The sequence below is a fragment of the Cheilinus undulatus genome, linkage group 23 (assembly GCF_018320785.1).
Source record: "Cheilinus undulatus linkage group 23, ASM1832078v1, whole genome shotgun sequence".
NCBI lineage: Eukaryota > Metazoa > Chordata > Actinopteri > Labriformes > Labridae > Cheilinus > Cheilinus undulatus.
In genome coordinates, this window is record NC_054887.1 from 13,748,081 (window position 1) to 13,772,681 (window position 24,601).

The following is a 24,601-nucleotide window of genomic DNA, read 5'->3' on the forward strand; positions in this document are numbered from 1 at the left end:
TAATACTTGTGAAATCTGGTTGGCTAACGAAAGCCTCTTGTCAGTGCAAAACACATAAAGGCCTGCCTGAAGTTTGCAAAAAACTCCAAATTGAAGCCAAGCTTTCATTTGGGGTTTTCATTTTTTCATTCGTTTTCATTTCTTTTGCACTGAGCCAAGCAGCAGTGAACCCATCTTTGATTTTAACACTGATGCATAGACTGATTCATGTTTTATTTTTACCAATCCAGGGTTCCATGGATTGATGCATTCAGACATTTGATGTCAAAATCAGTTAACTGATCCATGTTGGTTTATCTTTACACCCCTTTTAAATGGTCATCTGTATTGATAACGGAGCTGGAAGATTGGATAACAGAAATTAAAACTTCAAAATCAGGAGCAGATAGCCTTGCCATTAGGTCAGACTCCATGAAGGAAAGCTGGTCTTTGGAGGAGGAAATGCAGGTTCGGATCCACCCTATGGCTCCTGTCATTCTTCCCACCTGCCCCCTGTTGTTTGACATTTTCCACTGTGCCGTCTGCTCCAGATAAAGGAAAAAGCCTTCCAAAATATAAAAGCAAAACCCTTAAAAATCAGCAGACTCAAAACACCATTTAATAAAACATATACTTTATTTTCTAGGTGCAATTAAGTCATTGCACCGGTCACTTCATTTTCATTCCAAAGTCATTCCACAATAAAACGCGTTCACAATCAAAATCACCGTCAACAAAATCACAACGAGCAACCAAAGCAGCAATCTTCAGAGGTAAAGAAGGCGGCTCCTCACACGGGCGCAGAGCTTATTAAACCTGCAGACGGGTCGCCTCTTCTTCTGTGGTCGGCTCTGGAAATGGAGGTCAGATGAACAGTTTATATCCAAGGAGAAAGAAGCTGCTTTAAACCTTGTTATATTTATCATAAGACTTACAATCTTATAACTTTAGGACTGTTTTTTGTTGGATGGAATAGGTGGGATTAAAATGAATGTTATGTGGCCATTAGCTTGTCTACCATACATAGTATGGCAATGGCCTTTAATCCCTGGACAAGTGTAACTCTTTCTCAGGGGCGTGCTCGCCTTGAAATGATCAAAGACACTGCTTTTGCATCAGCAGGAAATACCCAGAGCAGTTATTCAGCCTCGGTATGAAGGAAAGTGTTTGGTCATAACTGATCCATGTATAATGATGCTTTGGAAATTACATGACTTTTGATTGACCTAGCTAACTAGCCTAGTTTTCATGTGTTTTATTTCTCTGATTGGCTTAAGGTTTAATCAGTTATGTCCAAAGAAAGTCTGACATCTGCTTGAAAAAAACGCCCAATCAAAATAAGAAATGAAAAGATTGTTCCTGCGATGACTTTTTAATTAAATTATTTCATTAAGCCTACTGCTCTAGCCTTCACCTCGATGCTAGTTCCCTTCATGCTCACATTTTCCACACATTTTCACTGCACTAATATAAATACATGAATAATTCTCATAGGCAGAGAAGAGGGCTGAATAATAATCTGTCTTTAAGTGCCTTAAAGTGAGTAACTTCATGTGAAGGTAAAATAACAAATCAATCAAACACAGCTGTATGTGCATTTTGGAGTAAAGCTGATGTAGACGGGGCGTCCCGGCGGTCCACGAAAAGCCGTTTACCCTCTGTTCACCCGGGAAAGGCGTCTGTGGTCGGACCAGTCTCTTTGACCCCCCAACCTCATTTACATTCCCTCTCGTCCTCTGCTCTAACTGCAGGTTGTCATAGTAACCAGGTACCAGCAGCCCATCGGCTGGTTTTTGGGCTCCAGAGGTGCGGGATGGGGAGGCACCTTGCTCCCCTGATCTCTGCCCAGGAGGGTGCAGCGTCTGGCGGACGGCGTTATCTAAGCTCCCCCTGTCAGTTTCCTCTCAAGCCGGTCCAACTTGGCAAGATTTTCCTTCAGGAGTTTGGAGCCGGGGCTAAGGAGGAGGGCGCGCTGGTAGTACATCCTGGCTGCTGCATAGTCTCCCTGCAAACACAAACAACAGTGCACAGGGTATCAAAAACAACATGAAGCAAGGTCCATGATTTTTTTTTTTTGCTTTTTTTAATGTGGACTCTTGTGAGATAAAACAATAATCAAAAAGAAATCTGAATGCATCAAATAAAACCTTAATGTGCTGAATTCCTCCCATGTTCATCCAGGCCTGTGATTGGTCAGGTTTGAGCTCCACAGCCAGCTTGTAGCTCTGAAAAGAGAGAACAGAAACAGGTTGAAATCAGTGATGAGTCTAAAAAGATCTATGGTCAGTCATTTCCACTCATATCCATGGATAGCACTGATGAAGTTTCATTCAAGGTGGCATCTATCACAGTATCAACTTGAAGTCACTCAGCGCTTCAGGACAAATTGTATGACGTATGTTTTCAAAAGGAGACTGCATGGCTAGGTGCTTGATTTTATACACCTGTGGCAACAAGTCTGATTGAAACACCTAAATTCAATAACTAATAGGTGTGGCCAAATATTTTTGTCCATATAGTGCATTAACAATTAAGTCAGGTGATGGAAAGATAATGGGCTTTAAAGTGTAGCACGAAATTCAACTGTTAACTTACAATACCATATGCAATACGTTTGAGTATGTTGTACAGGTGCATCAAAAAAAAATTAGGACTCTCATGAATGTTGTTTTTTTATATATATATTTCAAGACCTTTTTGGTTTTGATGTTGATGATTACAGCTTACAGATCCAAAAAATCCAGTTGTTCATTAGTTTTCTTCAATATTGCAAGTTGGACAGATGCAAGTCCCTGTATAACAATTTCTTGTTTTCTGGCGGACTGTAGGAGATCCCATCAGATAACCCAGCTGTCTTAAATGCATGCAAGTACATGTGAGTATCTACCAAACCAATCCTGATGAAGACATTCTAGACCACCTCCGTATGAAGTCTGAGCTGTTGCTTACTAAAAGCATTAGAGATTACTACTTGGTCTCAGATTACCCAAAACTGATATTAATGCAAGGTGTGAACAGGGTCAGACTCCTGCGACTCAAAGATCATAACACTAACACTTTCACATACTACACATTAAAAGGAGCACAAGTTAGCTAAACAGTTGCTTTTCTCCATCCGCGTCTACACAGGTGTTGTTTAAGGACAGTATTTAATGTAGGTTATCACACCTCTCAGAGCTTAACTCACTCTCCCCTAAATTAGAGGCATAAACCGGAGGAAAATGAGCGTAAAGAATCAACATTTTGCTCCTGGTTAAACCCAGCTGTTATCTGGCAGTCTGTGTAAACAGGCCGTCGTGCCTACAGGTGAGTTTTGCTCCTGCAGCTTGTTGACTCAGTGTTGAATCAGTCTCTCACTGTGTTTACAGGAGGTATAAGCAGCTTTTTAAGTCACTGGATGAGTCGACATGCTTCTCTCTTAATCTATGGAGCTGTTGACATAACAGCTCCTATTACATTCACCCTGCACAAGTTTAAAATCCCTGCTGAAGACTATTTTTACTCTCACTTATTATTCACGCTATCAGCTGCAGCAGTGTTTACTCTGACAAACACTGAAGGCAAAAGTTAGGTTTTTATATACTTATGCACTGGGAGACAGACTTTTAGTGTGCCAGTAAAACTCTGACAAGAGAGTAATGCACCAGATCAAAAAATGACCCAGTGCAGTTTGAATGAATGCACCTTCACACCTCATTAGACATCACTGTTTCATTATGTGCCTAAGCTTGATTGCCCCCCCTCCCTTCTCCCTTACTGGTCTGCGTTCACACTAGTAACATATTTTGCATACATATGTAATTGCGTATGTAAACAGTTTGATACAGTAGGCAATAGTATGTGCATGCAGCATCCCTGCTGATAAGGGGAATGAGAATTCTTCTGTTTATCACTGCCAGGGCTGGACTACAGGCTGGACAGTTCAGGACCCAGACTCTTCTACTGTGAAGCCATGCTGTTGTAACAGATGGAGTATGCATATTAGGATTGCCTTTCTGAAATACGCAAGGTATCCCCTTAAAGCGATGTCCATTCATACCATCAGGGATGCAGGCCTATGAACTGAGCACTGATAACAAGCTAGATGGTCCCTCCCCTCTTTACATAGTGTCCATGGTTTCCAAAAGAATTTCAAATTTAAATTTCTGACCACAGAACAGTTTTCCATTTTGCCTCAGTCCATTTCAAAAGAGGGATTTGGTCCAGAGGAGAGCACAAAGTTTTTGGATCCTGTTCACATATGGATTCTTCTTTGCATGTTACAGCTTTAATTTTCATTTGTGGATGGCATGGCCAACTGTTTTGTTAGACAGTGGTTTCTGTCAGTGATTTTCCAGTACAGAATCATGCCTGTTTTAAATGCAGTGCCAACTGATGACCCAAAGATCACAAGGATTCAATATTGACCTTCAGCCTCGTCCTTTGCACACAGAAATTTCTCTGAATCTTTTGCTGAAAATATGTACTGTAGATGATGGGATATTCAAAGTCTTTGCAATTTTATGTCATGGGAATTGATGGATGTTCCAAAACTTTTTGGATTGGATTGGATGCAGTTTTTTTTTTACAGATTGGTGAACCTCTGCTCATATTTACTTCTGTGAAACTCTGCCACTCTGAAATGTTCCTTTATACCCAGCCTTTTGTTGCCCTGTCCCTACTTTTTTGAGATGTGTTGCTTCCATCAAATTCAATATGAGCCAATATTTTTCATGAAAAGGTAAAATGTCTAAGTTTCATGGCTCACTTTCTCTTCATTTTACTCCTGTAAATAAATTCAAGAAGCTAGAATTCTTACAGGGCAAAAATAGGATGAATAAACAGTAATGGAGAGTGTCTGCTGCATTAAAAAGCCTCTTATATTTTTAGCTTCTTATCTGGGGGGATTAGGGCAGGACCGAGGATGTTTGAATCTGACTTTCTTCTCTGACACTCTTCAGTTGAAAAACAGACCTAAAAGTCCTAAAGAAGCTGATTTAAGAGCTCACTTCAAACGCTGCCGCATGTTTATTCTTCTCTGTCGGAGATAATAGCGAAGGGAAAACACACCATTATCTGTGTGAGCTAATAAAGCGGCTCTCCTGCACAAACACGGCTCTCTTTAAAGCTGCAGTGACCTCAGATGGCCTCACATGCTCTTCCTGTCTCATTTCCACTCCACCAGTTTCCCACAAAGCGCTCACAGCCATCTCTCTTTGGTTTATTTCATTTCTCTCCTCTCAGGAAGTCAATCAATGCTTCCTTCCCGGGTAAAATGCCTTCCAGGAAGTCTCCCTGAAGATTAAATCGGAGTCACGGGTCCTCAGAAGAGTCATTACCAGTGTGCCAAGAGATCCGTTTGAAAGGGAAAGAGAAGGGCAACTGGCCAGGGCAGAACTAAAGTAATCGCAGTAATAAGCCGGATATTTTTGTGATATGCTCTGACCAGTGTGAAAAGGGTTACTTTTTCTTTTTTTACATTTAGATCAAATTTTCACCCACATTGAAAACAGGGATTTAGCCAACACAGCTGTGAAAATGAACCACTGACTCCTCAGGCTGGCCACTTTAAGGCCTGATCCTGGGTAGGATTTACCCCCGCCAAAGACTTTTTTTCTTTTTCGTAAATAAACCTCAAGATTGTGGTGTCAGGTCAGGTTAGGAACCATATGCTAGTTTGGCACTTTGCATCAACCTTGGCCCTGTGCTGCTTTGATGGCCATCATCCAGGCCTGCTCCAGGCGAATGCCCCATATTTCCAGGTATCCTCCAAGCTGACCCCTCCGTCCCTGAGGTCTGGTTCAGCCCACCAGGTTCCAGGCATCCAGTATGTGGTGAGTGGGATGAGGCCCACAGAGGCTCAGCTGCTCCAGTATGCCCATCAGTCAGCAAGCACAAGAGTATAGTAGGACCAGGAGGACCAAGGACCAAAAGACTCTTTAAGATATATATTCTCTCTGTGTGGACATTGGCATATGGAGGCTTCTCAGACAAAGATTATAGTGCACTCAAGATCAAGCTTGGATTGTTTTTTATCCATATACCATCAGCTACAGATTCTAAATCCAATATAGTGAAAATATTGTGTAAATATAAGCTGCTGGAAGTCATCTAAGCTGGACAACAGCTCTCTCTTACTCACATTTGTTTAAAACAGGTTCAGGAGAGATGAGGGAAAAGGAAATAAAAGAGAGAGAGAGAGTGAGAGATTCGTACCTCGAAGGCTCTGTCCAACTGGTTCATCTCTCTCAGCTGGTTTCCTTTGGAGAAATACAGTTCTGCTCTCACTGTCAGATCGCTGGGATTCTGCTGCAGGGCTCGGTCCAGGGCATCCAGAGCCTGGCACAGACAAACACAGTCAATACAAACAGAGGGACATAATAAACAACATCCCTCAACAGGATGACACTGTGGGCCATGACGGCTTCAGCAGGAAGCACCAAAGAGAAGCTTAGACTAAACCACGCCTGCATCTACTGCTACTTTCACCTTAAAAGATGCTGATTGGTCCTTCTCTGACTGGATTGAAGCTTTGAGATGGATCTGCCTAATGACAGACAAGGAATCTGAACAATCCATCAGCTTTGCAAAGTTAGGAGGTAGCTGTCTGCTGAAAAAAATGCTCTTCCTCTTTAACAAACAGCTCTATCTCTGCAGAGATCCTTACTGTAATTTTAACAGACACTTTAAATAACAACCTGAGTCTGTCACTGAAATAAACAACAACTTTTAGAGGACACATTTTGATCTTCTAGCACCAGTTGCTTTAAAATAGACTGCAGACAGTGCAGACGGTGCAGAGATATTCCCTTTAAGCCAAAGACATCTGGTCAGAGGGAGCATAAAAGGCGGTCAGAGAGAAGTGATGGTGAGGAGAGAACTGAGTGGGAGGATGAGCAGCAGCAGCAGGTCTGATGAACAGTGGAGGTGATTTGTTTCCACGGTAACTGTCGGGCCAGTTTCCTGCTGAGAGTTTATCTTCCTGAATACGATTGTCGAAACACAACGTGTGTTCTCTTACCTGCCAGCAACAGACACCGAAGCCAAGAGACACACACATTAATGATCAAATACAGCCTCACTAGGGCTGATCAAAAATCATATCTCCATGTTTAAAATGGATGGTGATACATGATATAGAACTGGATGTTTTCTCTGTTGAAATCAAAATGGTTCAACATTAGAATGACACTTTGATATGATTCTAGCAAAAATCAAACTATATTGAAACCTTTTTAATACCACAGCAACAAAAATAAAAAGCCCTAGACACCTGTTGATCAAAAATTGGAGTAAAAGTCCTACACACTGCCTACACTGTACATTGGCAACATTCCCATATATTTAGGTTTTCTACCAACACATCTATGAAGTCAGTTGACTTGGGTACAAGAAAAAAAGAAGAATCAATGGACCTTAAGTGGTTCTTACGATATATTTTTGTTGTTCCCCAGCCCTGACACACATAAACACATACCTCTGTGTAGTTTCCTCTCTTGCTGTAGATTGCAGAAAGCAGGCGATAACATTCGATACAACTTCCTTCTCTCGATATGATGTCCTGCGTCATCTTCTCTGCCTCTTTGGTTCGACCGGCCATGGCTAAAACCTGAGCCTGGGATGAGAAGATGGTTTGTGAGTCAAGAAGAGAAACGGCTCTTCAGGTTTGATCCCTAGCATAAGTAGGCTGATCAAAAAATCCTAATGACATCCAATTCCCCTGTGAAACTCCTCGTCTTCCAAATATTTTGGTCTGGTATGAGCCTCGAGTATGTAAACGAAAACTGACCTTATAGGGCAGATTTTTGTTAGACGCTTGAAAAACTGCAGCTTTTTGCATTGACTTTATTTAGCATTTATCAGTCTACAGTCACCAGTCAAGTGGTAATGAGGTGTAACATCCAGATTTCTACATGTTTGATAATTCAGCGAGTGTTTGGGTGTGCTAACCAGAGCCAGCCAGATGTCGGCGCTGTTTGGCTGCAGGGCGGCAGCCTCTCTGTACACCTGCAGCGCCTCCTCGTAGCGTCCCGTGTTGTAGTAAAGAGCGCCAAGCGGAGTCAGGATGTCTACCTTCCTCGTCACCTGTAGCGCCCTGCAGACAAATATTACAACAAGACTTTCTGTGACATTATTCTCTTTGAATTAGGTTTTTATGATGGTGCATATTGCTTAAAACTAAGAGTAATCCATTCCACTAGAAACCCCTATACATCTAGGACAATTTGTATTTAATGTAATAAAATTAGTTCAAAGAAATTAATCCACAGTAGCATGAATCTGAATAAGGATGCAACAGCTATATACTATAAAGGAGGAGGCTGAGATGGAGGAGGTTAAGCTTTGCCAGCAGCTTTAGCAGTGTGGTGCATCAATATTAATGCAAGCAGGGATCAGTGACAAGTATGTCAAGTTCAAATACACCGCTGTGTTGAAAGAAAGAGCTATGATTGGCTAGGAGGTGATAACTGGGATCAGCTGGCTCCAAGCTGGGCGTATGACCACCATGTCCTGCATGAACTAACCTGACCAACTTGCACATCTTGTCTCAGAAAGTTCCAACATTTGCCAAATTCTTTTTATTTGCTGTGTTTTGTGGCTCTGTTGGCTAAACTGCTCAGTGTTGCTCTTTCATTTTCCAGTGGTACTGAAATTCTTAGCCAATGTATGCAAGTTTCAAGACGACATGCAGAAATATGATCAAAATGAAAGCAGAGTACAAACAGGGGGCTTTATCTGTATCCGTTTAGACATAGAGCGTAATTTCGCCTTAACTTTGTACCTCTCTAACATCACTTAGTCTGCATTTTTGTTCTTATTGCTTTATTTCAAAGCTATATTTCTTACTGTATTCATATTCCTTTTGACCATATTTGTATTGTGCACTGTGACGGCATGTTTTGTGAGCAAATCTAACAGGGAGTTATCAGGAAAAACTGAATCTTGATCGTCTTCTCCTTCAGTAAATCCCTCACCTTTTGTACCAGGACTCTGCTTCCTTGTTCTCATTGGACGATCTGAGCAGGCGACCCAGGTTAACCATGGCAACATAGTGTGCAGGTTTAAGCTTCACAGCTTGCTGGTAGTGAGCAGCTGCCAGCTCGCCCTCTCCTGGAGGAAAAAGGGAGGAAGTAAAGGAAGCGAAGAGGGATTGATGGAAGGAAACAAAGGAAAGTATGGAAGAAATAATAAGGAATGAAATTGGAAGAATATGAACAATTAAGGGGTGAGTTTGAAAAAAGGAGTCATTAAACATGTATAGGGTGGAGAGGCAAGGATGCAAAATGAAAAGAAAAAGGAGTTTTAATCATGTTGTTAAAGGCTTATACTTTTTAAAAAACTATGAAGCTAACAGCTTACTCTAACAAAGAAAAACACCAAAAAAGTACACAAAACTGCAAGAAAATATGCATTTTTCTTTGCGTAGTCATTTGAATGAACTTTGTGCAATTTGCAGTATCACACAACTAAAGCAGAATCCCTAACAGCCATTTGAAGTAAGGATGGCATTAGCTTGAAACAAAGTTAATGGATCAGTCAATGAGAAACAAGAAATGTTGGGAGCAGAGAGTGGGAGACAACATGTAGCAAAAAGCTTTGGTCAGCTTCGAACCCAGAGATGCTACAACAAAGACTCCATACATGGGACATGAAGGCTTTCTGACATCCTTAAAGACACAAACCAGGACCAAGATTTCTTAAATTTTCAATCAACGGTAACTGTTTTTGACAAAATACAGGGTATTTTGGACTTTGCATGGAACAAAAGATGTGACCCCCATGCCCTAAGCCTAACCTTTGGGGTTTGGGTGCCTAATCCTAACCCTAACCTTCTTTGGGCTTTCCTTTGGGCATCCTCATTGTCAAGGTGGGCCCATCGCTGAGGTCTACAACAGTAGAGGTCTTCTTGGACTTTTACCATGTTGTTTTTTTCCCAGGCACAAATCTACAACCCACTAAAAACACCTTTGCGACCGACTTTTGGGTCCTGACCCACCAGTTGAGAACCAAGGGTATAGACAATAAATTACTGCAGATTAAATAAACTGTTTTGGGGAATTGACAACTCCATTCAAAACAACATGTAAGGGAGTCGTGATATGTCATTGGTCAGTGGCACCTTTTTTGAATAATGGGAACAGCCTCCCTTTGACAAGACGGTTTCCGTATTTTTGTCGCTGTCCTAAAGACACAAAAAGCAAAATGGTACCTAATGAGGAGCTGTTTGGTAGCCAAAAGACTGGCTCTTATTACTGAGCTGAGGCAAATAATCCAGATCTTTAAATAGAGACACAATTCCCATCACTCCAACCGAGGCTGGACAGAAATAAATAAAGGCATGCATTTGTTAACTAGCTGAATAAAGCAGAGCATGTCAGCTGACGGGGCGGTCTTTAATGGGTGTCAGTATATGCTGAGTCTGCAAAACCAATCCAGTCCAAATGAAGGCATCCTAGACCATCTTTGTATGCAGTCTGGGCTATCAGATATTTAACCAATTTCAATACCCACTGAGTTGCGTCCATACTAAGCACCATGGACCTGCAAGCACCTTAGTATCCAAATACCCCAAATGGATCATTAATCAACAACAACTGATTGCCTTAACAACCCCATCAACCCTGTGGACCAGAGAGCTGCTAACTCACCTGTGTCCACCAGAAACACCCCATAGTTGTTATGAAGGTCGGAGCTGTCTGGGCAGTTCTCGATACCTTTCAGATACACTTCATTGGCCTCTGCAAAGCGTTTCTGAGGGAGAATGAAGACAGGAAAATGAGACAGCATGAGATAAACTACATAAAGTAAAGGAAGCAAAATGTTAACAAGTAATCATTCTCGAATGTTGTTTTACCGCTGCAGAGATTAATAGTCTGCAGCTAAAGTAAATAATATCCAGGAGTTATGAAGCTCTAGTGAATTAGAACTTCACTGCAGGCACAGATGTGCCTTATATGTGTATGTGTCTATGTTAGAGTCATTCATGAGAGTTGTCAGGATCACCTGCTCAGCATAGAGAGATGCCAGGCTGGAGTAAGCATCCGCAAAATGTGGACCGAAGCGTATCGATTCTCTGAGCAGAGTCTCAGCCTCTTTCTCCTTCCCCTGGGACCTAAAACACATCATCAGAGACAGCATTATTGTCATGACCTCATCATCTTTAATGCCATCAAACAAGTAAACAACATCCACAATGTGCTTTCTATCAAGGTCAGTATTTTCATCATTTTCAGCATTTCAAAAAATGTCATCATATGTCAGCACACTACCAACCAATATACAGAGCTAATAAAGTTAGCTACATATGCTTCTATATGTTATCTGAGTCCATCTTTTCATATTGTCCCCCCATTCCTTGATAAGTGAAGGCAGGAGGATGATCTCGTCATCCCATTTGAGGTGTAACAGATGATGTTCCCATTTTAATCTCTACTAATCGCTACGATAATAATCAAGATCAGCATCTCATTACTATGGTAAACACAAGTTCCTTATTCAGTGCCAAAATGTACCAGAAGGCACACTCAGAGGTCTCACAATGTGGGATTGGAATAAGATGTATTCATCAAGAAATATGCAGGAGTGCATGTACAAAATGACTCATAGATGTCCAGTGGTCCCCAGTCCATGTGGCGTATACACTTTTTAGTAGTTCAGGTTTAGTCTCTTTATTTTTGTAAGTAACCAGTTAAGGTTCACTATTTAGTTAAGTGATTCTTTCAAGGTTCAGGTTTGTCTTTATTATCCCTGTAAAGGTCATTTTTTTCTTTGCAGTCAGAAGTAAAAGGAATAATCAACAGACCCCGTCCAGTCATCAGGCAAACAACAAATACGAAGATCAACAGTTAATAACTACAAAACTTTAAAAGAATAAAATCCCATAAAACAAGCTCACAATTTCTTGATTTAAAGAGCCAATGGCAGCAAGGACAAACAAGTTTGAAGTCTCTCTGTCCTGCAAGCTAGCAGGCTGAATCTGTGGCCGGATGGAAGCAGAATGGTTTTGGTCATGTAAGATTTACTGGGCCTTCTCAGAGACCTGACTTTATACAGGAAAATCAAATCATTCAAAATTTAACAATAAGCAGTCTCCTTCGATTTTTAACGTTAAAGGACCCCTACCTAGTGGTAAAACAGAAAGTTGAAACAAATTCTTTGTTGCATTTTTACTTTAGAACCTGCACTGCCTTAAACTAAGAGTACTTAACTTCCTTTTGGGGTTATAACTAATTACTTTGAAAGAAAATAGGGAACTTGTGGTAAAAAGTTACAAAAGATTTAGAGTATTAAATTAATCAGAGAAAAATAAGAGCTTACTATGGATAAAAGTAAGAGTGGTTTTACATTAGGGGGACTGATCTGAGAACTCTGGTTAATTTGATAAATGAGATCATAATACCACACTCAAGCTCTGCGCCTCAGGCCACTTGAAGAGGTGGTCTCGAGTACAATTCATGTGTACTCAGGCTAAGTACATGGAGGATGTGTACACAACTATGCCTGAGTACAGGCTACTTGTCATTAAGCTGAGTTGAAAAGTCGATACGAAACGTCTCCTGTCTCTACAAAAACTGCCATACCCATTTGGCAGAGGCCTATTTTACCATCTGAGGGTCCATGTAGTCGTCTAAGAAACTATAAAAATATCCATGAACTCCAGTGTCTTCACAGAGCATAAACAAATGTTGACCTGAGTGGTGCCCATAGACTGTAGAAAGAATTGGACAAACCCTGTGTGACGTCAGTCGTCTGATTACAATAGGCCTTTTGTCATACACATCACTTCAGGACAAACCAACAAATACAATTTGTTCTGTCTTATCACACCTTGAATTCCACACACCCATATCTGTTTTCCTCATCAGATTTTGGATCATGGTTATATTTACACTAACTCTATTTCCCCGTGAAAATGTGTCAGGGCCTGTCTTCATGCCTAAACCTAACCCTGAATGCCTAAGCTGAACCACTCATGTCTAAATCCAATCCTTTGAGGGTGGACACACAAAACCCCCTGACCCGTATCCTACCCCTTAGAATGGACCGCAGAAATCAAACCAACTGTGTTCTTTTCTTGTGACAAGATATAAGAACAATCACTTATCATTAATACAAAGCAAACAAACTTTAATATCCCCCAAAATGCCATAATTTGGGACCTTAATCTCACCCCAATTAATGTATCAACACAGACAGCTCTGTTTACAAGGTGTATCATGCTAATACAGCCACTTCTGGTACAAGAACCCAAGATGGTAACAGCTAAATCCTGAAAAAGGGGGAAATGACAACCAATTGAAGACAGCTCAATGGTTGCTCAGTCCAGCAGCACAACTCTCATACTTTCATCAATAGCTATGAATACATTACTTGCTTGTAGTTCTTCATTTCATTATTTTCAATTTGCTGGAGTCCACAAACAGAATAAATAAAGATGTAAACACACGGGCTGTTGTTGACTTGCAGCAGTGAATCGATGGCTCGTTTTGCTTTCATAGCTCCACTGATGACCCAGACATGGTAATCGACCTCAGCCATAATAACAGACTTCATTTCAAGCTTCAATTATTGATGTAATTTTCTGTGAGAGGTGGTGGAAGTCAAGGCTGTTTGACCAACAACAAACAAACAAACAGAACCTCCATAAAAAGAGCTGTTCAGAGTACAGCGCTGGTGTCAGGAGTCATAGGAATCGACGGCTTTCATTTAGTGAATGTGAAAGATGATTCTCATTCAGAGCTTACAGCCTCTAACGGCAGCATGACTGATGTCTCTACATCTTCAGCTGACCGATCATTTCCATCTGAGCAACGAGGCAGCATTTCGACAGATCTCTCAATCCTGTTTGTTCCCAGTGACACATCAAGGTTCTGCATCAATAGTGAACAAATCTTTAAAGTTTAATGAGGGGTTCTGCGCTGAGAGCTGCGTGGGTAACACTAAGGTTGAAACACAGATTTTAAACGCAAACATATATATTTGTAAGGCTGGCTGAATCCCACGAACAAGACAAACGCTATGCATATTCATGCCTCTTAATTTAAACATGCATAAACACCAGACCTTAACAAAGTTTTGCTTCATTCACTCAAAATATCATCAGATGGAGGCAAGGGATACAGCATGACCTTGTGCAATTGACCTATCATTAACCCCTGCCCTCCAACGCCACGGGCCAATCGCATTTCTCACAGCCACACAATGCACTTGGGCATTCAGATCTTAGACCTACAAACCTGTCTGCATCGGATTGCTATTGCCTGTGGACCTCTAATAATCTGTTATAATATCAGAGGATGTCTGTGTTTTGAATCCCATGCAGATCAACAACTTTTTCGTAGTTAGTAAAGTCAAAATCCAATCATATTCAGCAGAAGTTCACAAGTTTTGTTAACCTCATGTGAATAGTGCTATAGAAAAGCATTAGAAATTCTGAGTTTCCTTTGGTTTTATTGAAATTTATACAGCTTTAACTTAGGAAACTGGTGAAACAAGGCAGCACTGATTCAATGTATAAATCAGGATTTGGGAGACACAGTAAGGGTTTGGTCTTCTCTGGGTATTAATGCTATCTGAGTCAGACATCTCTGTTTTCGTCAGACTTGTGATGCTCTGCTTGTTTAGGTCTTTCATTCTCTTTCAAGGCTGGCTCTCATAATAAGCGCTCCTTTTGTGCTTGCCTTAACCCTCAGCCAACTTCACTGCAGCAGCATTGCATTATGTTACATCACATTTGTTTAGCTTTTATGCAAGTTTTTTATACAAGGCGACTGTTTTTGAGGGGGAGCTTTCTGAGACAGTACAAGAATCTTTTGTCAAGGAAGTTTAGATGATGTGGCGGGAAAAAGGAAGTTAGTTACAGAGGAGGTGATAGTGTCTCGAGGGCAGGGTGTGGGATGATGGGATGAATCAGGGATGGATAAAACCAAGTTGGAATGGTTGGAAAGGGCTTGTGTCCACAGCAAGCACTTTTTGCCCTGACAGTGAGAGAGGTCTATCTGAAGACCCCCCCTAACCCCCACCCCTCCAGAACAGAAGGGACGTAATTTGTGGGAATCACATTTTATAACTTTTTCGTTTCTGGCAGTTACATTAATGAAAAAACTACATCGCAAAAATTACAGATTAAGCAACATTACATAAATAAAAAAAGAAAAAAGGTCCAATGTCTTATCCTAGATTCAATTATGTGTAGACCTGTTTTAGATGTTGTTATGCAAAGGTTACATAGTTAACCTGACTACCATAGGTAACCTAAAGAAGCTAAAGCAATCTACCATTAACACAACTACTTCTAAAACAGGTCCAACTTCAGCAAAAGTAGCTTAATTTTACATAGCTAACACAGCTTTTTTTGCTTTAACTTTACCTACGTTTGTTATGTAGTTACATTACCTATGTAGGTTACGTAGCTAATGTAGCTTTGTTTGCTTTAGTTTTAGCTGCATTGGTTGTGCCGTTACATTTCCTTTGTACAGTGTGTCCCAAATCACTACCTTCTGTACTAAATACTACATATTTTGTGAACGTAAGTGAGCGAAGTGCATTCAAACTGAAAAGTATATATTCAAATGCAGTATACTGCTGACTCACTAAAAACATCAAGCATTGAGTGCGGAACGATGGACACACTTTACACACTGTATAAAAGCTGTATTGGAGATGCAGCACATGTTGCACTTTTAGCATGTTAATGCATTAGCTAACGTAAGCATCTGCTAGCTAGCTAACGCTGTATTAGCATAGGCAGGATTTCCACCAAGAAAAAGTCAGCTAAGACAAATATAATATATATCTGGTATATTTTTTTAACCAAATAATGTTAAAAAATACAAGTTACATGAATTCACTAGGGAGTGAAAATCACTTTTGAATCTTCATTATAATTGATGCCTGCTTTAAAAGGGGAGGAGAAGAAGAAAACAGAGGCAGTCAAACTGTTCTCATTTCCTGTTAGTGCATGACAGCAGTGCACGATTTGAGAGAGCGCTAACACATTTAGTAAGAGCATTAAAGTGTACTGTATTACAGTAAGCTCAGAGAAATATGTGATTTGAGAGACACTGGTAATTTACATAGCTAATCTGACTTTGTTAACTTTAGCCTTAGCTATGTTAGCGTCATTAGAATGTTTTCATGGAGCAAAAGTTTTTTTCCTGTAAGTAGACTGTTTATTTGGTTTTATTAAACACATTTTACTGTTAGGTTTTGCAGGTCAGGCTTTTGACCTTTAACTTTTAGTATCCTAACCTTAACCTCAAACCTTACCCTAACCGGAAGCTCAAGGGAAATTAACTAGAAACATGAGAGAATGTTCAAATATCATGTCCTGGCATTTGCAGAAGCTGTAAACCAAGAAAACACAAACCCAGAATGGCATGTCCGTTTCCTTAGCCGTCGCTAAGATGGTCCTTTTTAATTATCATTGGCCAGCGAAGGGGAATTGACTTTGACGTGCTCCAACACTTTGCCACAAGTTGAACTGTTCAAACTATGAGTGTGGTGAGAAATGAGTGCTGCCAGTAGCTGTAGATACAGGCCCTACGGGTGCTTTCAGCCCTAACCTGTCTAGGTCAGTTCAGACAAACTGGAGCTCATTTTCCAAGTTGGTTTGGTTCGTTTGTCCTGATTCGCAGCCATCAATCGAACCCCACCAACTGACACACTTAGTTTTTTTTTTTTCTGATGTAACACCAGCATATTACTGTTTCTTTAGCCTCTTACGTAAAGATGTTACACCCATTTCTTTTTTTTTATCTTATGTTTTATTGGCATCTTTTAAAAATATTTTCTCAATCATATGTGATGCCAAGACTACTTTTATCTAGCTGCCAACTTTTAAAACACTTTTTTTCTTTTCAAAGTATAGATTTTGGCACTGTTTACACACGAGCATGGTTTAAAAAGTCAGTTTATTATCAGTACGATACCCAACCACTGGAATAAAGGACTGGTCTTAAAGGGAGCAGGCCTCAGTTTTCTTTTCTTTTAAAAACTTCCAAAAAAGAGAGCAAAGGGATTAAACAGGTGCTCAGATTAGTGATGGAAATTTAAGCCTTTGTTAGTCATTCAGCTTAGCTTGTCAAGAAGAACTGGGTCATTTGTTCACAAATATCTATTTGGTAGCGTTTTACCAAAGTTAGCCTCAAAATACAATAAATCACCTTGTTATACAGTCTTTCTTTGCCCAAATGTTTTATAAATGCTTCTGTCAGTGGCTTTACAAGTGACTAAAGTCCTTAACACTCCCAATGGCTTCCACAAAAAGATAAAAAAGTACATACATAGAGAAAAGAAAACCATGACTAACCTTACATTGTAAATTCAACAAGTGCTTAGCAAAGTCAAGCAGAGAAACACAAATATGAAAAGTAAATACAGTCAGCTGTAATTCAGCTCAGCCAGACTGCACAGGAGGTGTGATTGGATTTGTCACACAAAGATTTATATCGAGGCGTAAGACCGTGGAGATTTGCTGAGAATAATCTGTGTCCTGATATAACTGGGAGGGAAAAAAACGCGCTTCATTTTCAGTTCTTTTTAATCACTGAGACGAGAAATGAGCTGTGAAATCAGGTGTGAATTTATCATCTGAATGGGTATTTGTCTCTCTTTCTGTCATTGCAGTAAAGATTGAATGAAGACTTTTGAGAGCGCAACACAATGTGGAGAATGTCACTGTAATACAGAATCAGTTTGTTGTGATCAGTGGCGATCAAGGCAAGCTGGGGCTAAGGTTTAAATAGACAATGACACAAATTTAAGGAGAGGTTGTCCTGATAATTGTGATCACAATAAAGAAATAAGAGGGAAATATAAACCTTGTATTTTGTCAAACAGAGAAACGGCAGGCCTTGTGACCTGAAGAGTGTTCTGCAGTGTGCCTGTTACACATGCCTACATAGAGTTTGTCCCTTCTTAGATCTATTAACTTTTTTGCACCAGACCAGAGTTTGAAATCTTCATGGGAAGATGATGAGACCAAGCCCAAAAGATGATTTTTTCCCTTTGCTATACACCCTAAAGGGGACTGTGTCCTTGCCATTTGGGCCCCAAAAGGTGATCAGGCCTTTGCTTTACAGACCCAAAAAATGATGGGACCTTTGCTATTTGGCCCCAAGGGTGACTGTGTCCTTGATATTTAGGTGCAAAAGATGTTCAGGCCTTGCTTTTTAGACGCTTAAGATGATGATGTCTCTTCTCTAAAGGTGATAAGGCCCTCATTGTTCAGGCCCTAAAATGGATCATGCCTTTGTGGTTTGGGCCCCTAAGGTGATCAGACCTTTGCTATTTGGGTCCACAGGTGAACAGGCCTTTGCCAATCTGACGCCAGTGTTTTTGGAGCTTTGTTGTGAGGACCACAGAGGTGATCAGACCTTCACTATAAAGGTCCCAAAGTTGATCAGACCCTTGCTAATTGGGCCCCAAAGATGATCTGGCATTGCTGTTTGGGCCTCGGGGTGATTGTGTCTTTGCTGTTAGTGACCCAAAGGTAATCTGGGCTTAATTGTTCAGTTCACAAAGATGTCCTGGGTATCGCTGTTGAAGACACCAAGATGATCAGGGCCTAGTTTCTTAGACCCCAAAGGAGATGGGGCTTCAATGTTTGGCCCCAAAGGAGATCAGGGCCTTGCTTTTAGGACTCTTAAGGTGATCAGAGAATGAGCCTTAGCTGTTAAGAACCAAAGATGACAAGACCCTCGCTATTTTGGCCACTCAGATCAGCCAGGCCTGGTTTGTCAGTGCTACTTTTAGTAACTCGTATTTATTTTCTTGTCTACCATAATGCATTTTATCTTACAGTAGTTTAATAAGCATCTTAAAGTTCACATCTCTACATCTTTGCCTGTTTATTTTATTATCTGCATGTAACTTAAGGTTTAAGAAGGTGCATCATCATTAAAGATGTGTTCTTTCATTATGATCTTACTTGAGGAGGTTTCCCAGGTTAAACAGAGCTCGGTTATGCTGGGGGTTAATGTCCAGAGCTTTCCTGTAGTATTGCTCCGCCTCCTCAGGGCTTCGAGTCAGTGTGCCCAAATTGTTCATGGCGCTGGCGTGACGGGGGTATAACCTGCGAGGAGGAGGAGGGAAGAAGAGCGGTATTAGAATTAATGTCGAGACAGTTTTCTGCTACAACACCAATATATTTTAAACCTTCAAAAAGTTTTTTTCTGCTTTGGGGCAACATGAAAGCACACCATATTGACATTTCCTCCTTTAAAAGTTGATACTGTGAAATTTTCAGTATAAGTTTGCTTCAAGGAGCATCATTATCTCCCATCTGAAAGTTGTCTGTTTCAGACAGCCGACCAGCTGAGCATCTGTCACAACACGCTCATCCCAAGGAGCACAAACGGCCGCACACTTCCACGGGGAAACATAGCAGAACAAGATCCTGATTGGACTAAGTGGCGTGTCGCAGTGATAAGGATTATCTTCAGAGCAAATGGAGCAGATAAATCAGCAGTGAGAGTGGGAGCTGTAGCCAGGCAGCAGCCTTACTGCTGACATTTACTGCTGCTCTCCATCACTACTGAAAAAGACCGCCGAGGGTGGAGTTACAGGGAAGCTGCAGCGTTGGATCTCCCAGAGAATAATTGTTGTCAATCACAAGAAAGCAGCACAAAACACGAATGAGATACAGCAACAGAACGGCAGCTTCCAGTGTCCCCATGTGAAACTCAACTAAATCATACAATCTTGTGACAGCAATGAACTGTGAAAGTAAAAAACAAATTCATTAAAACTGTAGGAAAGGAAACTGGAGAAACTTTGTGAGTTAAAAACTTTGTTATTTTGAATTGTGAGCGATTCAAAGGGATCCCTGTCCCTCATTGTGTCCTCCTGCGGTGATAGACGGAGCAGAAAAGAAAGCAGAGGCTGGCTGATTAAAGTGAGAGTGAGTGGTCTGCTGGGTTTGGGGTTATTATGAGCCGGGATGTGGTTTGGAGCTCGATGAAAGCTGCTCCAGCTCTCTGCTCGGGCTTTGGCACCATGGATTAGCTCTGGCAGCAAAGCACTAAAGTCTGCTGCTTCAGGAAGAACAGAGAGAAGAGAAGAGAAGGGAAGCAGCTGAGAGAGGTGAAATGATAGAGCAGAAATGAAGGGATTTACAGCATGGGAGTACAGGAATAAGCATCAGAGATGTGTCTATTACTAGGGCCTGTGTATCCGCTGGTCATTGGATTTTTATCAAAAAAAAAAAAAAAAATAGAAATGTAAGTAACTGGTTTAACTGATTGAATCTGATTTTAAAATATAAAAATCAACACTGATACATGGTAAAAGGTGGTTTTATTTTTTAAAGAAAAAAAGAGGAGCCAAAGATGTAAGAGGACTTTACTTTCCTTTTTTCACAGGGAAAACTTCTCATTATTCATGATGTATATGTTAAATTTCTCCTTTTGTACCCCTCCTCTCACCAAACCCCCAATTTCCACATACTCCATCTGCACAGCCATCTGCACGCAAAGCACACTGCAGTGCAAATTGTTCTCTCTCTTGTCAATCAGAGCAATTCCCCGGTGCGTGCTCCAGTCTGTCTCCAGTACATCCCAGAAGAGTTCATTTTGGCAGTCATTTCCAAGTAAGTCACTGTGGAGAAATATCATGGAGTTTGGAAGACAAACAGACCAGCTCTAACATTTTTGTCTCTCTTTTGTCTCTGTGATAAAAACTAATCTACTTTGTGAGAGTTTTTAACACCATGGTTCTATTTTTATGTAGTCTTGAACCTTATTCGCACAGGATTAGTATTACCTATGGACCTCTGGTAATTTGTAATAATCCGTGTTTTTACAAATCAATCATGTCTGTGTAATAAAAATTCCAGGGCAAATTACCTACCAAATTTCAGTACACATATAGATCCAGAGGTAATACTCATCCTGTTGGGACAGTGTTTTAGTCCAGTCTTCCACATGGAAAAAAGGTAGTCGAAAAACATTTTGAGTCATGGTTTTACTTGATAAGATTAACATAACTTGTCAGGTCTATTTTCCGGCTGCTGCCAAACACACAAAACACTGAAGAAAAAACATGCAAAGGTTCTGGTCAACTTCAAATTATAATACATCTCATCCTGTGGCAAAACCACAGACTGTAAAAAAGATTGGACAAAGCCTGTGTGACGTAAGCCGCTGCTTTTGAAGACAATCTGCGGCGGCCTCCACATTGAAATCGATTCTCAACTGAACTTTGGATCAACCTAACAGCCCACTCACTAACTCGACTTCCTGTCAGCTAGCTAGCTAGCATTCTGGTTGACAGAACGGTAGCTTCTGCATGCCAAGCTATCTGTCAATCAAATGAGACATGCCAATCAGTGGGCAGTGAGGTTTTTCCTCGGTATAATCAAAATGATTGTGGTGCACAAAAGTACAGTGAGAGGACATGAAGACATTAGCTAATGAGATATATTTGTTTTTTTTAACCAGGCTATAAACCAGTTTATTTCTAGTGTAAAAAACAGCTTTTTAATATCTGTTGTGTACGGGACTTCCGGTGTTCCTGCAGCCAGCCTGAAGTGGACACTTGTGGTATTGCAATTTTTTGCACTCCCGCATTGGCTTCATTTTTGAGGACAGGAGGTTGCTGCTTAGGCAAACCCAACAGTGGTTGGTCAGAGGGTCACAGAGCACAAATCCATTTTAGAAAAAGTACATCTTTTAACTGCCTAACCCATGGTAGAAGTGGAACAAAGTCCAAGAATATTTTCAAAATGAAAGGAAAATCAACTCCAGGAAGGTAAACTACTCTGTTTTTTACATGCTCTTCCTGTGTAAACTCCCAGCCACAATGACCTTGTGATCTCCTGTCTCCAGCTGCTCAGGGCTGCACTCCAGGAATGCTTGCAGTGGGTGAGGTTGCACGTTGTCATTCAGAGCAAAGCGCAGCACACCCAGAATGCACAGAGCAGGTGGAGTATGTGGAATTTGCAGGTAATGATAGCAGGGATGTGCTTCAGTCCCCCATGACTGCAAACACACTATACTATATAGATAATGGATAGATGCTGATATTTACTGTGACACTCTCCAAACCTATTTGCTGAGGCTGACACTGGCCTCTTGTAGGGAGAGGGCAACATTTCAAGACGAAATTCTTGTATTACATTCTGATCTACTTCCCACAAATTTTACATTATTTTGGTAGAATCCATAAACACAGATCGTTTTAGGATGAAATAATCTGAAAACGGAAGAGAAGACGGAGGGAGAAGTCTCTCCAGTGACATGAAAAACTTATTCTATCACTGCAGTCTGTGTGATGGATGAGCAGAGCACAAAGTCTTACCTGAAAGAAATCTAGAACATGAGTGAGAACATGAACCTAAGGGTGCACTCACATGAGGCTCAGTTGACCGGCACTGTGCTGAAGCACAATCATACAATTGCACTTACATTGTTCCATACCCAACTTGGCCTGGGCATAGATATGTCTTGTATATCATGTTGTAATATAACAAATGCATGGCTTTGTTTACAAGAAGTGTAGTTTCAGAGACAGCACAATGTTGACTTTACTGACTGAGGCTTATTTTGACTCCCTTTGATCAGATAAGGCTCTCTCACATTCCTGGATGATTGTCTAGTGGAAAAATCTTGTCAGTTATGTATCCATGTCATATCCATGTCACACACCCATGCTTGTGCTCTTGCATGAGCCTGCTCCATACAACTCTGCCAGGGCCAAGGAATCTAGACTTTCAGGTCAACTGTGCTCGGGTATAGGGTGGATGTCCCTGTTATTGGAGTGTACTAAAAGCAAATGAACTGTGTTTCGGAAGCGTTAAGTAATTCAATCTGTTAGAGATTGAAATTGCATGTTTTGTCATGTGAAAAACATCAACCAAATTTGTCTTTAACATAAAAATAAAGCCGCTGCTTGAAGTTGAGTGTGTATTCATGCCTTTAATGGTGTCGTACTTCAAAAGCTTTAAATCCCTAGGGAGCAACCTGCCATAAATAAACAGTACACACTGTAAAATGTGCAGGAGTGTGTAGTAAAAAAGCCAGCAAATGGAGCATGTCTTCTTAAAGGTCACATGAAATAAAAATGACTGATCCTACATGCAACAACCTCGCTTTCTATGATCCAGAATGTGTGTCATAAACAAATCTCACCTATTTTTATAACTCTGAAGGGGTTTTTATTTCTGTAAAAGGTGAAGGGGTCCAAGGATTCAGCTCTTATTTTGAGTAAAAACTGAAAATGATGAAAGGATGAGGGCAACAAGCGAATCTTTACTTTTTCTACCTTCTGCCTTCAGAACAAGACTGAATTTTTTGACATTTTTCACTTCACACCAAAGCAGTAAATCTGTAAATGCAAGCTATAATGACATGATTTTAATTTTCGAATTCCCGTTTCTGTTTTTCCAGCAGGAGGTTACACAAAGTACATTTGTAAGGGACTATTTTTAGCAGTGGATTAATCCATATTTGATGCTCTACTGAATATTTGGGGCAGCAGGATGTGTTTTTAATCATTTCTGGGCAAAAAAGTTAGTGTGTATAAAGCTGTAATAAATTGATAAATAAAATCATTGCTGCTGTTGCACAGTACATTTTAAAGTCCCTGTAAAGTGATAAAAAAATCTGTATTTTTGGTTTGTTGTATGACAGGCCACTTAAGTTTATGAACCATCAGAGCAAATTTCAGTCATGAAAAAAATCTTTAAGTTTGTGAAATTTAGTTTCAAAATCATAAAGAATGAGGCAGTAAAATCTGCTCTTGGATGGTGTGGCGTGTCGGTTCGTCTGAGCTGAAGCTACACCCACTCACAAGAAATACGACTCTCTCAAATTAAAATAAAACGCTACAACCTGAATTGAGGAATCCTCTGTCTGCTATGCTGCTGTTAAAACTCGCTTTTTCAAAGGGGACATATTATGCAAAAATCAGATTTCAGGCTTTTCTAACAAAAATATGTGCCCCTGGTCTGTCCTCAATCCCCTCAAGTACCAGAGGGGATAACTGCATAACTGCAAAAGTCTTAATTGCAAACAAAGAAGTTCAGGGTTCAAGTGTAGAGTACTAAGGTACATTCAAAGGGTTGAAACCTGGGTCAAATTGCAAGTTTTATCCTGAAATGTCTTGTATGCATTCAGCCAGAGTTCTGTGTTTGAGGCTCAGACCTGAGGGCAGTGGTGTAGTGGTGGATGGCCTCCTGGTGTCGCCCAGTGTCCTTCAAGAAGTTGGCGTAATTGTAGTGGACTTTGGCATTGTGAGGCAGAGTCTGGATACCAGAGCTGAAACAAGGAAGAGGAGAAATGATGTAAGGCTGCAGAGAAATATGAGGAGCAGACAGTTACATTTCTGGATGTTCGATATTTGTCAACCTGTGGTCGTCGGCAGTTTGACCATCAGGCAAAGGCGGGAAAATATCTGGGGTCTCATACCAGTATAGTTGAATGGGAATCTATTTACCGAAAGAGGGCCTCCCTGGAGAGCCAGACGTGGTTCTGCTGGACGGTCTTCCAGGAGAAGAGGACGAGCAGCAGCAGCGTGGAGACACTGAGGACCGTGGTGCCCCAACGACCAACCACGGAGCACAGCCGGCCTAGACCGTGAGCCACCAGGATACAGTAGCCCATGCTGCAGGGACAGGAGATAAAAACCAGGCAGAGATATTATT

General features: G+C 40.8%; 1 protein-coding gene across 1 annotated transcript in view; it reads right to left on the bottom strand.

Annotated features, from left to right (window-relative positions):
- Positions 1–602: 602 nt before the first annotated feature.
- The window catches only part of tmtc1 (transmembrane O-mannosyltransferase targeting cadherins 1), a 131,584-nt gene continuing 107,585 nt past the window's right edge, over positions 603–24,601 (bottom strand). The window contains exons 9-19 of the mRNA XM_041781139.1: positions 24,394–24,561; positions 24,102–24,215; positions 18,890–19,033; positions 10,963–11,071; positions 10,608–10,710; positions 8,934–9,069; positions 7,909–8,053; positions 7,436–7,573; positions 6,175–6,297; positions 2,127–2,204; positions 603–1,984 (exon numbers count right to left, since the gene is read on the bottom strand). Of these exons, the coding sequence (XP_041637073.1) occupies positions 1,859–1,984; positions 2,127–2,204; positions 6,175–6,297; positions 7,436–7,573; positions 7,909–8,053; positions 8,934–9,069; positions 10,608–10,710; positions 10,963–11,071; positions 18,890–19,033; positions 24,102–24,215; positions 24,394–24,561 (1,384 nt within the window). The 3' untranslated portion in view covers positions 603–1,858. The remainder of the gene's footprint in view (positions 1,985–2,126; positions 2,205–6,174; positions 6,298–7,435; positions 7,574–7,908; positions 8,054–8,933; positions 9,070–10,607; positions 10,711–10,962; positions 11,072–18,889; positions 19,034–24,101; positions 24,216–24,393; positions 24,562–24,601) is intronic.